Genomic DNA, 15820 nt, shown 5'->3' with positions numbered 1-15820 from the left:
CACATGTCAACAATATTGTGTGTATACAAGAATCATCATAAAACATCAAAATATCATAAACATCAAACATCATAAAACATCAAAACATCATAAAGTATCAAAACAAAATTAGACCAAAACAAACAGTGTGAGTTAGGTAAACATGCCAAGTGTTCTTGTTGCTAAGATGGAGTAAAAATGTCTTTTTTTTTAAAAAAAAATAAGTTGAAAATGTAAACATATCACCACTGATGAGTCACGGCGAGGGCGACCGGCACGAGGCTGCGTGGTGTGTTGTCCTCAGCGGGCAGCGTGCAGGCTGCCGGCGGGTAGGGGGTGTGGCCGTGGCCAGGTCCGTGCACTGGAACTCAGCGCAGGGGGGTGTGAGGGGAGGTCCACACGTTAAACACAGTTGAGAAGGGAGTTATCACTAAGGGAACACTTCACGACACTACACTAGTTTCTCCAAAATAATTGATATCACTATTGCACTCTTAAAACTAAGGGAGGGCACATGCCTGATAGGTTCTTGTTTTCTCTTTATAGTTGAGTTTAGTTTGTGGCTGTTTACCATTCATTTAAGTGCCAACAGGCGAACGTAAGAAATTTGTCCTTTTTCATGTTTTAGCAAATCATCAATTGACGTTAGGATGTGATTATTTTATTTTTTAGGTAAAACTCGAACGTTAGCTGACAAGGGAATCATGAATGAGCTTTCAGGTATAAAAGCATAATTAAAGGTGTTCGAATACTAAGTAAGGCGTAGTGGCATGAAAGGTTATAAGTGGTGTTCCAACGGGGACCGTTTGCTAAAGATCTGCGCGGAGGCTACGTCAGAGTGGCAGCTGACTGCAAGGCCAATCTCGCGCTACGTTGGACAGGCGCGTTGCAGGTAATTTCCAAGGGCAGCGCGGCGTCAGGGCTGCACGCGGCAGCTGAGAAGCGAAGCCTAGGCGACTAAGTGCGCACGCAGTGCGCACGTGCGCGGCGCAGGAAGCATGCGTCAGGTGTAAGAGCGAGAGAGAGCGATGAAGCTTACCGACGCTGTTCACTGCGCTGTCTGTATTTTACACTCTCCCCAAAGGGAAATAGATATGCGTAATCGACATGGTTTATTCACCGATGACAAACAAAATAGAAGTGGGATTACGCGTGACATAAAGCTAGATGAGCTGTTACAGTGGGTCCTGTTTAAAATTACATTATGCATTAGTAAGTTGGTTCGTAACCAAGTTCCTATGAAATCCATTTGAGCCCAAACATAATTCTTACATAAACATGAAAATATAAAAACGAAGCACTCAAATATCAAATTATTTTGCTGCATATTCCATATCGCTAAACAAAGTAAGTGCCTCTTTGGGCTGACTCTCTACGTGTAATAACGTTCACATTATGAGAAGTTTCTCATGCATCAACATTTTTGCTGAACATATCAAGTAAAATTGACAAAGAAAGTGACACCAGTTTTGTGCAGGTGGGGTGTAGATTGTGTTGTTGGATGTCAAGGCTGTTGCTAATGAGAGAAGAACAAAACTCGACGAGAATTTAGAGATTTCCACAGTGGAAATGGAAAGTGTAAGGAATTGAATTAGAAAAGACTAAGTTGAGCGTAATTTCTGAAGGACTTTTCCTTCATGAAGGTATAGTGCGCGGCGCATCGTTGACACGACGTTTTCGCCTACTTAACTGTGTACATGACAATGCTGCGACTCCAAGATAGCTACTTCATACTTCTTCTTCTTCTTCAAACTCGACTTCTCTCACCTAAAACAAAACTTCACTGCGCGACGAAATTCACCGTCTTCATCCTCTCAACATCTTGCGACTAAACTCGCTGTCTCTGTTAACTCCGTAGTGCTGGCCTCCTCGGGCCCAGCTGGTTGCTTAAAACCCCGTCTATCCTTGCTTGTATCGCAGTGTCCTGGGACACGTCATACAGTTAAGTGCTACTACTTCAATAGTCGGTATTCCTTCGGAAAATACAACGGGAAAACAAAGAAGGCTCAAGGTTTTGAACAGAGATTTCCGCTTACTGGCGTTTAGCTGCGGGCTAGACGCGGTTCGCGTTTGACGTTGCCTGATCAGCTGTCGTCAGAGAGCACGGAACACTGTTCTCGTGAACTCTTCTTCGAGATGGAAGATCAAAGTCTGGGCTGAATAGTTTTGTGTCTGTTGAAAGTTGACAGATCAAAGTGGGTAGAACGGACTATGCCGCGAAACGGAAAAGTGAAGAAACGACACAGACAGCTAAGGGACCGCGCGGGTGCCAGCCGCGTCACGTAAGGTACGTGCCCTTGCGGGTGGAGCATGACTGTTCAAGGGTTGTTCTGTTGATAGTGGAAAGATGAAAGTGGGTAGAACAGACTATGTCGCGGAACGGAAAAGTGAAGAAACGACACAGACAGCTAAGGGACCGCGCGGGTGCCAGCCGCGTCGCGTAAGGCACGTGCCCTTGCCGGTGGTGCATGTGGTATGTCCCTCCAGATAAACATTCAAATACAAATCAAAATAAAGCATGGTTACATCCTAAATTACTCTTCCAAAACAATTTATCACCTAAGACATCATTATTATTAAACAAATAATTGGCAGTACTCGGGAACTTACTCTAGCATGCTTGAAATCCTACAAAATTATTATCCTCATCAGTATAGTAACACAGCGACACATGGAAACACTAGGTTGATACAAATACTAAATTACTGGTGCTGGCAAAACTTTAGCAAAATTCTCTAAATAGGTAGTAATAAAACAGTCAAAATGAACAACAATAAGATAATACATGGACTTAAGTAATTGAACACAAGTAATTAGACATAAGTAATTGGATGTAATCAATTAGACACAAGCAATTTGACATAAGTAATTGGCAACTCGTCATAGTGATATAAGCGGTGGCAAAACCGTAACAAAAGCAAAAGTTTAAAATATTATTTCCTTCAAACAAAACTTCCTTACTCTCCAGTTACATTTCGTAGCAAAATGAATGTAAGCATCCCTTGGTATTCCTTTATGCTCTCGTTTGTGTCTTCATACCAACTAATAGTCTTTGGTACTTTTACCTAGAAGAAAACTGTCGTTAAGTCATGGCAATGTTATGTGTAATGCTGTGGAATAGTGTAATGTCACGTTAATACTTCCTGTAACAAGATTCTGATGAAAAATGATTTTACGTCTCCTTCAATGAACGGCCCAAAAATTATTAAACGTGCGATAAACCGTTTCCTGTGTTGATTTGTATTTGCAAATATTGACGATCATCAGTCACCCAACCAATCGTTCCGGTGTGTATTGGTTGTTCCTTTTGTTCATTCTCTCACTTACCTGCTTCCATATATTCAATATTGGCGGCTCGACGAAGCTAGTTGCATCTCGAAGACGTCGATATGACTTACCTGTCGGTGCTTTGGTTTTTAATAAAATTAGAGTTCATCTGTCATATAAAAAGTGTGTAGGGAGCAAAGTATGTTTCTTACTATTGAAAATGTGCGCAAAGTTATTCAAAGGGTTCGTTATATCATGGTTAAGAATTTCTGTGTTGAGATTCAGTGCAGCTTGAGGTGCTAAGGTGCGACACGCGTCGCGCTCGTGAGATTGTAAAGTTGCTGACAGCACAGCTGACAGTACGGCTGCGTCCGGTTTCACTGGCTCGGCGGCAGAACTGGCGTTCACGCTGGGTCCGTCCTCTTGCTACGCGTGGAGTTAACCTCTCGGTACAGTCACAAAATTTCCTTCCAAAGTTATCTTATGTTGTTCACGACAGTTATGCATGGAGGATGTTCTTTTCTAAGGGACTCTAATAACTTCAATCGCTAGAGGTCACAAAACTATCGGCTTACAACTATTTTACTTAAACACTCTGTTCTTCAAAATTTAGGTAAATGGCAGGTGTTAGGCTTCTATATAAACTATATTTTGCAATGGCATTCCAAACCCAACTCCTTGGCTAACGCGTTCCCCACTCAGCGGTCGTTTACAGGACAGATATAGCGGCAAGTGCCGGCTTTCTTGACGCCATATAGATCCGTTTATTAACCGTGGTGGTGATACAACATAGCCGGAGATCGATCTGAAATTCCAACATTTACTAATCCTGATGGTTTAGACAATGCGTACCAGGAAAAGTTCTCTCTCACGATTTTTGTTCCATACTGAAAATTCAAATAGACAATACACATAGATTCCCGTCTTTAGATAAGACTAATAAAATCTGTAGGGCAATATTAAGCTGGTGATTTTATTTTTATAACTATCACTTTAGGTTTGCTGTTTAAACTGCAACGTACGAATATACGAATGTGTAGCGTGGCTGAGGCACGTGGCCTGCAGGGCTATGGTTGGGCTGGTGAGGAGGGGCGAGGGGAGAGGTGCAGATGCTGCACGCACCAAGGACAGAGGCGGTGGGTGGGGAAGGGGGAACTGCAATGGCCGCTCTCTCGGCAGGCCGGTGGATGGGGAGGGGAGGGGGCCGCGTCGCCAGCTGACAGGGAGGGGCGGGACTCGGCGCATGTGAACAGCTGTAGACCACAGTGGAGGTATTTACGCACTCCTTCCGTGGCATTTAATATACAGAAATACGTGGTACCAAAAAACTTACCTCGTTGTCTGTTCAACATCGCATCACGAAAACAATAAAATAGCACTTCAGGAAGACTCCTTTTACTTTAGAGTAGCCTATTTGTTGTTTAACTTGGACGTATTTATTCTTGTTATTATCGTTGTGTGATCATTTAGCAAAACATACATGTAATAGGGCGTCTTTCAAAGTACAGGTAGACGGCTGCATGTAGTCACTGATCTACTGGCAGTTACGAAGGCGTATTAGTATCATGTTTTTATGGTAAAGCTTTAATACCTGTGTTCGTGCACTATTCACTAAATTAACAAGTGAAATGTGAATCTCTTTGAAATATACAAGATTAACTGATTCTTTCTCTACGTGTTCTTTTGACAAGAACAACTTTCCCCTTAATTCCATGATTAAAGAATGTTTGTGGTTTTAATTCTCGACCGCTACGATAACATGACTGGAGACGTTAAATGACAAGACAAAATGATTACATAACTTCAGTCACTTCCATTAACATGTGACATCATACATTCTATTACCAATGGTTGCCAATTCTTATGTCTACTTATAACTAACATGCACAATTTAATTAAATGTATAGTAACTACGGTGTTTTCCCTCAATTAATTCTCTTGCTGCATGCAGGACTTTTCCAACTGTTTACATACCATTCCAGACCTACTTTCAGGAACGCAAATCATAGGGGTTTGACCTTAGAGCATATCTACGTTGCTGTCTAGGCGGTTGTATTACCTTCTTTCTTGCTTTTTTGGGTGGAACTACTGGCGTAATAGGCCCGGTTTCACTGTTAGGTGGGGGTGGCCCGGGTCCTTTATACAGTTTCAATCTGTCAAAATGAACGATCACTGTGCGTTCCGCTAACTGAATTTCCGCATTTACCGGTGAAGTAAGCCGGATGATACGGTACGGTCCTTCATAAGTAGGTGTAAACTTTTTGGTTCTTCCCTTTTTTACTACTGGATTGCTCAACATAACTAGGTCTCCTACCTTGTACTCAGGCATTTTTGCTTTTTGATTACTTCTCTTTAGCTGTTGGGCGGTGGCTCGGGCATTGTTCCCTCTTACTTTTTTCCAAATGGATTTTAGACGTCGAGCTAGACCTTTCACATCTTTGGATTTAATTCCAGGGGGCAGTTTGTCAATTTCAAAAGGCGAATTCATAGGGCGGCCATATACTGCTTCATAAGGTGAGTACCCTGTAGCTTCATGGACACGGCTGTTATAAGCTGACGTAACGTATTGAACATACTTATCCCAGTCAGAGTGATGTTTATTAACATAGTAAGACAGCATGCGCATAACGGTGCGGTGGACTCGTTCCAGGCGACCGTTTGCTTTTGGGTGGAACGGTGTCGTTCGCCACTTTTTGATTCGCAATAACCGACAAACTTCGGTAAATACCGCAGACATGAAATTCGTACCCTGGTCTGTGAGTACAGCTTCAGGGCTTCCGTATGGTAACACCAAATGGGTGACAAAAGCACGCGCTACTGTTTCAGCGGACATATCTGGTATAGGAATGAGAATCAAGAACCTAGAGAAATGATCTATAAGGGACAGAATATACCGATTATTTTGGGGGCTCACAGGGAAAGGACCGACAATATCTGCTGCTACTACTGCCCAGGGATAAGTGGCTTCTGGTACCTGCTGTAAAGGCACTTTCGTTCGAGGTGGTAAGGACCTCTTAACACAAGGTAGACAATTTTGTATATACTTTTGCACGTCTTTACGTCTTCCTGCCCAGAAATAACGGGCGGCTATTCGGCAGTTTGTGGCTCGAAGGCCGTTATGACATGCCTGCAGGCTATCGTGACACTGTGCGATAATCTTGGAACGTAATTCTTTCGGGATTACTGCCTGTTTACCCAAATGGGTCTTTCGATATAAAATTCCATCTTCAACGGAAAATTCAGGCAAAGCCACATATTTCTGACATTCGACGTCTCTTTGCTGTGCCTCCCTTAATTCTTCAATAGAAACGTCATTAGCTACGATCACTCTGACCTTTCGGCTTAATGCGTCGGCGTTTTGGTGTAACTTGCCCGGTTTGTGTTTCACCTCATACTCAAATTCGCTCAATTTCAAAGCCCAACGAGTTAGCCTACTACTAGGGTCTTTTAAGCTCAACATCCACTGTAACGCGGCGTGATCAGTGATGACAGTGAATTTTCTCCCATACAAATAACATCGGAAATAAGTTACACCAAACATGAGTGCTAGTAGTTCCTTCTCAGTTGTGCTGTAATTTGACTCTGATTTATTAAGCTGTCGAGACGCATAACCAATTGGTCGTTCTTCGCCATCTATCTCTTGTGACAGGATGGCTCCTACAGCATAATCTGAGGCGTCCACTGACAGTATGAATGGTTTTTCAAAATCCGGGTACGCTAGTACAGGGGCTCTAGTTAAAACATGCTGGATTTGTTGCATAGCTTTATCACATTCTTTGGTCCAAATAAAACTAACTCCTTTTTTCAATAAATTAGTCAGGGGCTTAGCAAGGGTGGCATAATTATTCACGAAACGTCTGTAGTAGTTTGCAAGGCCTAAAAATGACTGTAGTTCTTTGACATTTGTCGGTGTTGGGAATTCCTTTACTGCGGTGGTCAAACGGGGGTCCGGTTTGACACCTTCTCCACTTATTATATGACCTAAATATTGTACTTGTGACTGGGCGAAAGCACACTTTTCTAATTTTACACTCAAATGAGCTCCTTTTAACCTTTGCAAGACATCCCTCAGTCTTTCTGCATGTTCTTTTATCGTTTTAGAAAAAATAATAATGTCATCTAAATACACCAAGCAGGTTGTAGGTTTCAACCCACGCAGCAGCAAGTCTGCAAATCTTTGAAAAGTGGCAGGGGCGTTTCTCAATCCAAATGGCATCCTTACAAATTCATACAATCCTGTAGGTACAACAAAAGCAGTTTTATGGCGGTCCTGGGGTGCAACAGGGATCTGATGGTACCCAGAACGCAAATCAAGGGTGGTAAAATACTTACAGTTGCCCAATCGGTCCAATGTTTCATCAATGCGCGGTAACGGATATGTGTCTGGTGTCGTTACCCGATTTACTGCCCGCATATCGACACATAGGCGATAGGCTTTCTCCCCATTTACTGATTTCTTTGGCACAACGACCACGGGAGACGCCCACGCACTCGAGGAGGGTTGTATGATTCCTGCAGCTAATTGCTGCTGAATCGTATCTTCAACTACAGACTGCAAATGATATGGTATGCGGTAAGGTTTTTGTGCAATTGGCCGAGCTTCTCCGGTCGGAATTTCGTGCTGAACCAAATCCGTAGCCGGTAGAAACTGCCTCTCTTCAAACAACCACGAAAATTCCTCTAATACCGGCTGCAACATCCTTTTCTCCTCACTGTTTAAATGAACTAACTTCTCTGCTAACTGACTCCTTATCGTCGACGCGACATATCGCACTTCTCTAACTGAACATTTCTTTCCTTTCCTTCCTTTCTTATCTTTATTTCGCTGCTTCTCAGCTCCTGTTATTTCCTCAAAAATTTCCTGACCACTGGCAACAATAGTACCCTTCGGTATCACAACATCTTCTACACCAAAATTATCTATACTTACTGGTATCGCAAAACCCTTCTGTCTCCTTTCCGGTCGGCAGATACTTCTCTTTATATGTACTGACTGACGATCTAAAACATCATTCTGGGTGAGCGGGTCAACCAGAATGTCTGTATTAGGCTGTTCTTGATTTTTGACATCTATCCAGAGAATCTTTCCACTTCCGCCTTTTATCCTCACAGGGTCAGTGGTTTTTATCGCCCACATCTGCGGTTTTATAGGAGACTGTGAACGGCGCCTTTCGCAGCTCCCTCGCGTCTGACGGGGGTGCGCACTGCCAAATCGGTGAATTGCTTCGCCGAACTGCACAGTTCGCGTTCGATAATCCACTATCCCCTGATAACGGTGCAGGAAGTCATTCCCTAGTATGATGTCAAATTCACCCTTCTTTAGCCTTACTACCTCCATCATCTGACTGTATTTACCCTCGTCGATTTGCAGATTCACTACACACGAACCTGCAGGGACAATTACTTCCTCTCCAAGGCCACTGATATTGTACCGGGGTGGCTGTAATACCCTTCGATCATTTTTCTCCACAAACAATACACTAACTTGAGCACCAGTATCAACTAAAATTCTAACTGATTTGTTCCCGAGTACGCCAAATAGACTAACGTGTTCCACCTCTTTACATTTTTCGGTCCTAACCGGGTGTATTATTTTTGTCGGGGGCGCGGGTGGGTGGCGGAACCTGCCCCCCAAGCGTTTCCCTGATTCGACCCCGCGTTGCGGCGGTGGCCGCGCATCTGATTTGAAAATGGTGACTTTGTGGAGCAAACATTATTAGCATGACCTACTGTCTGGCAAATAGTGCAATACGGCGCGCGACAGCGCATTGCCGTATGGTTGGGCTTCCCACAACGCTGACAAAATACTTCTTTTGCTGGGACCGGTACTGGGTCCGATGGGCGCGGGGCGGCAGCGCAAAAACGCAACACCTCTTCGCGAAGCATTGCCAAACGAACAGCTTCAAACAGAGAAGTGGGGGAGGCAGCTTTGACTTCTCCTCCGATGCGGGGGTCGATACCGCGAACAAATGCATCAATTGCACGCGCTTCGGCTTCTGAGCGCAAAATTCTGTTTTCACTGGCATTTTCACCTAGCTTGTAGGTACGACAAGACACTGCTCGTATGCGATCTGCAAAGGCATCAAAATCCTCATTAGGCTTCTGCCTAAGGGTTGATAATTGATCTCTGTAATATATGGTACCTCTGGTATCGGTATAACGCGTAGTCAATCCGCGGGCCAATACTTCAAATTCGTGCGTGTCACGCAATTCGTCCACTGTTTCTATGAACATTCGGGCTTCCCCTGTCAACTTGAGTCTGGCTACATTGACCAATAGATCATCCGGCCAGGCACACGTGCGACCCACATCACGAATATTTTGTAAGAACATAGCTACATTTTCGTGGGACTTCCCAGAAAAGGTGGGAATGAAATCAGCCGCAGGAAAATTGCTTACAGTCGCCATGTTAGCAGAAATTGTGGCGTTTGTATTAGAGACAGAATTAGTGTTAGTTGCCTCTGTTTGAGCATTTGTTACAGGGGTGGAGCTAGCCACAGGTATGGAAGTTCGCGCACTAGCTTCCAGCGTCTGTTTCAAGACGCGGTTTTGCTCAAGTAGCTCCTGATTTTGTGCGAATAACTGGCGCATTTGCGAATTTATGGCCTCGAGCGGGTCTTGCGAGGCGGGTGCCTCTACGGGGGTATCCCGTTCCGTCGCTCGTGTTCCCATCGGCATGTTTACAATTTTATGGGACGCTAGTGACCAGAAAAAAGTAATGATTGTTACAAAAAAAGGACGGCCACAAAGATTCTCAATCCAGCGGCGGAAGATCGTCGAAGCTATAGTTGTAAGCATCGCGGTGACTTACATGGCGATGGAGGCGGTGCGACGCATTGGTGGCGGCGACGGCGTGGTGCAGTGGCGGCGGCGGCGTCGGCGTCCGGACCCTCGGGCGGCGGCAGATGTGTTGGCGGCGGACGGCGCTGGCTCGGCCGGTCGGCGATGGCGGCAGCCCCTGGCGCGTCGGTGACAGCGGCGGGCGGCGGTGGGCGGCGCGGCGACGGCGGATGACGGCGGCCCTGCCGGTCGCGCAGCGCAGCGCAGGCCCCTCGAACTCAAGCAGCGGTCAGCGCGGCGGCGTCCGGCTCACGTGGCTGACTAGCGTGGGCTGCCTCGCTGCAGCGCGCGCCCTGTGCGTGTTCACTGGCGCAGCCACGGCCCACGTGCAGCAAACGTGGCGGCCGGTTGGCGCATTCCATGCGCGAAGTGTACGGCGTTTTGCCGGGAAAAATTTAGTGTAGCGACAAAGTCACTACGGGGACGGATCCAAACTTCTGACACCAATTGTACAGGATGGCGGGTATGGGCAGGCGGTGGGCATTATGGAATAATAGTGTAATTTTTAGAGAAAGGCCATTTATTGGCTAAAGCATGATGAAAGGGGCTACATAGGCCTAGGGAGGTGAGGGTGAGCCAGAGCTTGCAATTTGGCGAACATTGTTCGCGAAGCTACCGAAAGTGGTTGTCTGCCAAAACTAAGTCCACAGTGCCGCAGCACCGGGAGAAGCGGGAGATGATCAATGCTACAGGGCGCGCATCCGACTCGCGGGTGAGCAAGAATACAAGAGAGCGGGCCCGGCGACGGGCGGCCGGGTATATTCGACGCAACACGCGGCTTCCTCCACCGTGATTGGTCAGGACCGAGCAAACCGTGCGGGCGGCATGGAACTTTCCAGAGCGTTGCCTGCTAAGCGACGCCTGGGGCGGCGTTACCTCGTCAGCACATGAGAGAGGCGCGTGAACAAGGTGCCCTTCATCGGTGCTGACTTCCTGTTACTAGACCGTGGGACGAAAGAATTTACAGGCAGCTAACACTGCCGGCCGTGGCTTGGCCGCAATGAAAAATGAAGTTACCGTTTGGGTGCTCATATAATAAAGTAAAATCCCCTATTGTCTGGCTCATCCTTTACACTACATTTGGTACCGAGGTTGCGTAGACAAGAGCTTTCAAATGCCCCCATAAATGAAAGTCAAGAGGGTTGAGGTCAGGAGAGCGTGGAGGCCATGGAATTGGTCCGCCTCTACCAATCCATCGGTCACCGAATCTGTTGTTGAGAAGCGTACGAACACTACGACTGAAATGTGCAGGATCTCCATCGTGCATGAACCACATGTTCTGTCGTAGTTGTAAAGGCACATGTTCTAGCAGCACAGGTAGAGTATCCCGTATGAAATCATGATAACGTGCTCCATTGAGCGTAGGTGGACGAAACTAAAATGACCTCTGACATGGAAATTAAGCGTTTCCGGACACATGTCCACATAACATCTTTCCTGAACATAACATGTTTCCTGAAAGTTTGGCCGTACCTTTTTGTAACACCCTATCTATAAATATATATATTGATAGTGACCGGGCCAAATATCCCACGAAATAAGCATAAAATGGAAAAAAACTACAAAGAACGAAACTCGTCTAGCTTGAAGGGGGAAACCAGATGGCACTACGGTTGGCCTGTTGGACGGCGCTGCCATAGGTCAAACGGATATCAACTGCGTTTTTAAAAAATAGGAACCCCCATTTTTGTTACATATTTGTGCAGTAAGTAAGGAAATATGAATTTTTTAGTTGGACCACTTTTTTCGCTTTGTGATAGACGGCGCTGTAGTAGTTACAAACGTATAAGTACGTGGTATCACGTAACATTCTGCCAGTGAAGACGGTATTTGCTTCGTGATACATTACCCGTGTTAAAATCGACCGTTTACCAATTGCGGAAAAGGTCAATATCGTGTTGATGTATGGCTATTGCGATCAAAATGCCCAACGGGTGTGTGCTATGTATGCTGCTCGGTATCCTGGACGACATCATCCCAGTGTTCGGACCGTTCGCCGAATAGTTACGTTATTTAAGGAAACAGGAAGTGTTCAGCCACATGTGAAACGTGAACCATGACCTGCAACATATAATTAAGCTCAAGTAGGTGTTTTAGCTGCTGTCGTGGCTAATCCGCACATCAGTAGCAGACAAACTGCGCGAGAATCGTGAATCTCAAAAACGTCGCTGTTGAGAATGCTACATCAACATCGATTGCACCCGTACTATATTTCTGTGCACCAGGAATTGCATGGCGACGACTTTGAACGTCGTGCACAGTTCTGCCACTGGGCGCAAGAGAAATTACGGGACGATGACAGATTTTTTGCACGCATTCTATTTAGTGACGAAGCGTCATTCACCAACAGCGGTAACGTAAAGTGGCATAATATGCACTATTGGGCAACGGAAAATCCTCGATAGCTGCGACAAGTGCAACATCAGCGACCTTGGCGGGTTAATGTATGGTGCGGCATTATGGGAGGAAGGATAATTGGTCCCGATTTTATCGATGGCAATCTAAATGGTGCAATGTATGCTGATTTCCTACGTAATGTTCTACCGATGTTGCTACAAGATGTTTCACTGCATGACAGAATGGCAATGTACTTCGAATATGATGCATGTCCGGCACATAGCTCGCGTCCGGTTGAGGCACTATTGAATAGCATATTTCATGAAAGGTGGATTGGTCGTCAAAGCACCATACCATGGCCCGCATGTTCACCGGATCTGACGTCACCGGATTTCTTTCTGGGAGGAGAGTTGAAGGATATTTGCTATTGTGATCCACCGACAACGCCTGACAACATGTGTCAGCGCATTATCAATGGATGTGCGAACATTACGGAAGAGGAACTACTCGCTGTTAAGAGGAATGTCGTTACACGTATTCCCAAATGCATTGAGGTTAACGGACATCATTTTGAGCGTTTATTGCGTTAATGTGGTTTTTACAGGTAATAACGCTGTAACAGCATGCGTTCTCAGATGTGATAAGTTGACAAAGGTACATGTATCACGTTGGAACGACCGAAATAAAATGTTCAAACGTACCTACGTTCTGTATTTTAATTTAAAAAACCTACCTGTTACCAACTGTTCGTCTAAAATTGCGAGCCATATGTTTGTGACTATTACAGCGCCACCTATCACAAAGCGAAAAAAGTGGTCCAACTAAAACATTCATATTTCTTTACGTACTACACGAATATGTAATAAAAAAACGGCGGTTACTATTGGAAAAACGCAGTTTTGGCAGCGCCATCTAGCGGGCCAACCGTAGCGCCATCTGGTTTCCCCCTTCAAGCTAGACGAGTTTCGTTCTTTGCAGTTTTTTCGTTTGACGCTTATTTCGTGAGACATTTGGCCCGGTCACGATCAATGGACCACCCTGTATAATTCTTTCACCTTTCTGCCTTGCCTTCTTTACTTCGAACTGGTTTTCCATCTGAGCTCTTGATATTCACGCAAGCGGTTCTCTTCTCTCCAAAGGTCTCATTAATTTTCCTGTAGGCGTTATCTATCTTACCCCTAGTTATATATGCCCATGACTATTAAATTTCCGTCTCCCTTCACTATCTGAAAATTTTCTCTTATCTCCTAATACATCTATTCGTCATCTGCGGAGCTAGCTGACATATGAAGTTGTGCTACTGTGGTACGTGTGGGCTTCGTGTTTAGCTTTGCTACAATAACGCAGTCTGGAACCGCGCGACCGCTACGGTCGCAGGTTCGAATCCTGCCTCGGGCATGGATGTGTGTGATGTCCTTAGGTTAGTTAGGTTTAAGTAGTTCTAAGTTCTAGGGGACTGATGACCTTAGAAGTTAAGTCCCATAGTGCTCAGAGCCATTTGAACCATTTTTACAATAACGCATTCACTAGGGTAAGGTGGTACAATTGCGATCATTTCGGACAAATGTTGTTGTAACTGGAAATATAATGAGAAAAGAAATAATTTTAACTATGGCACTTGTTCTTGGATGTTAATGAATATGAAACACAAGTTTTAGATATTTACAAATGGTGGTATAAACACAAAAAAAGGTTACAGAATTGAGAAAAATGTACCACTGTAGGTAGATTTGTGATCACTTGCTGGTACAATTTTAATCAATGGATTCTTCCTTACAAAAAGCACTTTTTCCCTTGGGCACCAGAGTATACTTTGTGGTACCAAACATTGCATTTTTGTCAGCGATTCCAGTCACCATTAGCTACTGATTCTGCGCCATAGTAATTCGATAAACAAAATCCACAATTATTCTCGTTGTTTGCTGGCGATTTGAAGCTTGGTTCACCTCTTTCATCATTACTCACAGACGTACATTTCTGTTTATTGTTCTTGTTGCATTTGTTAATTGTTTTCGTTGTACCCTGTTGAAAAAGTTCTCTCATGCTTTGGAGATTTTGCAGGTTTTCATCTGAAGTGAGTCTATCTGATGTCTATATTTTCCTCTTCCGATACGATAATTTTTTCACTGGACTTGGCAAAATGTCCTTGACAAATGGTAATGGATCCTGGCGTTACGGATTTGCCGTGTTCTTCAGTTACATCTTTTGAAGATACGGGTTCCTCTCCCATAATGCTGTTAGTAGCTTGACTGGTGGAGATTGAAGGAGTTGGAGCCTCGAATATCATTGAAGGCGCAGATTTCTCCTCGGGAACAGTGTCTTTGCAAAATTGCATAACTCCTGTGCATTGTAACCCTTTTACTGCGCACCCAACGGACGCAGTTTTGCTCCAGGCATCACAGAAAATAGTACAGAATCGTTGTTTTGTAATGCTTTCATTGGGATTGCGATGAATCCAGACAGTTGCATTTCTGTGATACTGAGCCTTTAGGGACTTGAAGAAAGTTCTATCTAATGGTTGCAGTACAAATGTACTGTGCCGCCGGCCGGTGTGGCAAAGCGGTTCTAGGCGCTTGTCTGGAACCGCGTGACCGCTACGGTCACAGGTTCGAATCCTGCCTCGGGCATGGATGTGTGTGCTGCCCTTAGGTTAGTTAGGTTTAAGTAGTTCTAAGTTCTAGGGTACTGATGATCTCCGATGTTAAGTCCCATAGTGCTTATAGCCATTTGAACCATTTTCTTGTACTGTGCGGAGGCAATCCCTAAAGTTCTATCTCATTTTCCCGACAATATTCTACAGCATCTAAGCTGGTATGGCTGCCATGGTTGTCAATAATAAGAAGTATAATAGGGCTACCCATTGTTTTGTATTTCTTGAAGTGTTGAAGCCAGACCATGAACAATTCTTCATTAATGTGTCCCGATTCCCTCATCTCCGTAATGGAACTAGGAGGTAAGCCATCTTGAAATTCAAGGCGTTTCCTCACTCCTTTCAAAATTACCGTTGGTGGTAAATACGTACCACTTGCATTCATGTATGCAGCAACAGTCACATTTTTTCCTCTTTCCACGTTTGTTAGCGAAACAACTTCTCGCTTTCCTTAATGACTTACTATTTTTGTGGGTCTATTGTTAAGAGGAAAGCGGGATTCATCCGTATTATATGATTATCAAGCAAATCACATTTCTTTAAGATTTCTTCTAAATTCTGAAAATATTTACTTACTTCTGCTTTATTCAAGCCTTCAGCAATGGCTCGCGGAAGACCCTCGGGTTTTTCTCAGGCTAAGGTGAGTGGGTCTCTTAACAAGTGCTCTAAACCAATCGATTCCAGCAACCTTGCTTTCAGTGTTCCATGGATGTTTCAAATTATTTTTCTCAGCTAACCGAAATGAAG

General features: G+C 44.6%; 1 protein-coding gene across 1 annotated transcript in view; it reads right to left on the bottom strand.

Moving 5' to 3' along the window:
- Nucleotides 1-221: 221 nt before the first annotated feature.
- The window catches only part of LOC126471390 (serine/arginine repetitive matrix protein 1-like), a 31893-nt gene continuing 16294 nt past the window's right edge, over nt 222-15820 (bottom strand). Inside the window, exons 3-4 of the mRNA XM_050099514.1 lie at nt 3459-3672; nt 222-340 (exon numbers count right to left, since the gene is read on the bottom strand). Of these exons, the coding sequence (XP_049955471.1) occupies nt 222-340; nt 3459-3672 (333 nt within the window). The remainder of the gene's footprint in view (nt 341-3458; nt 3673-15820) is intronic.

The sequence above is a fragment of the Schistocerca serialis genome, chromosome 3 (assembly GCF_023864345.2).
Source record: "Schistocerca serialis cubense isolate TAMUIC-IGC-003099 chromosome 3, iqSchSeri2.2, whole genome shotgun sequence".
NCBI lineage: Eukaryota > Metazoa > Arthropoda > Insecta > Orthoptera > Acrididae > Schistocerca > Schistocerca serialis.
The sequence above is the reverse complement of the archived record's forward strand: the minus strand, read 5'-3'. Positions and strand labels throughout refer to the sequence as shown.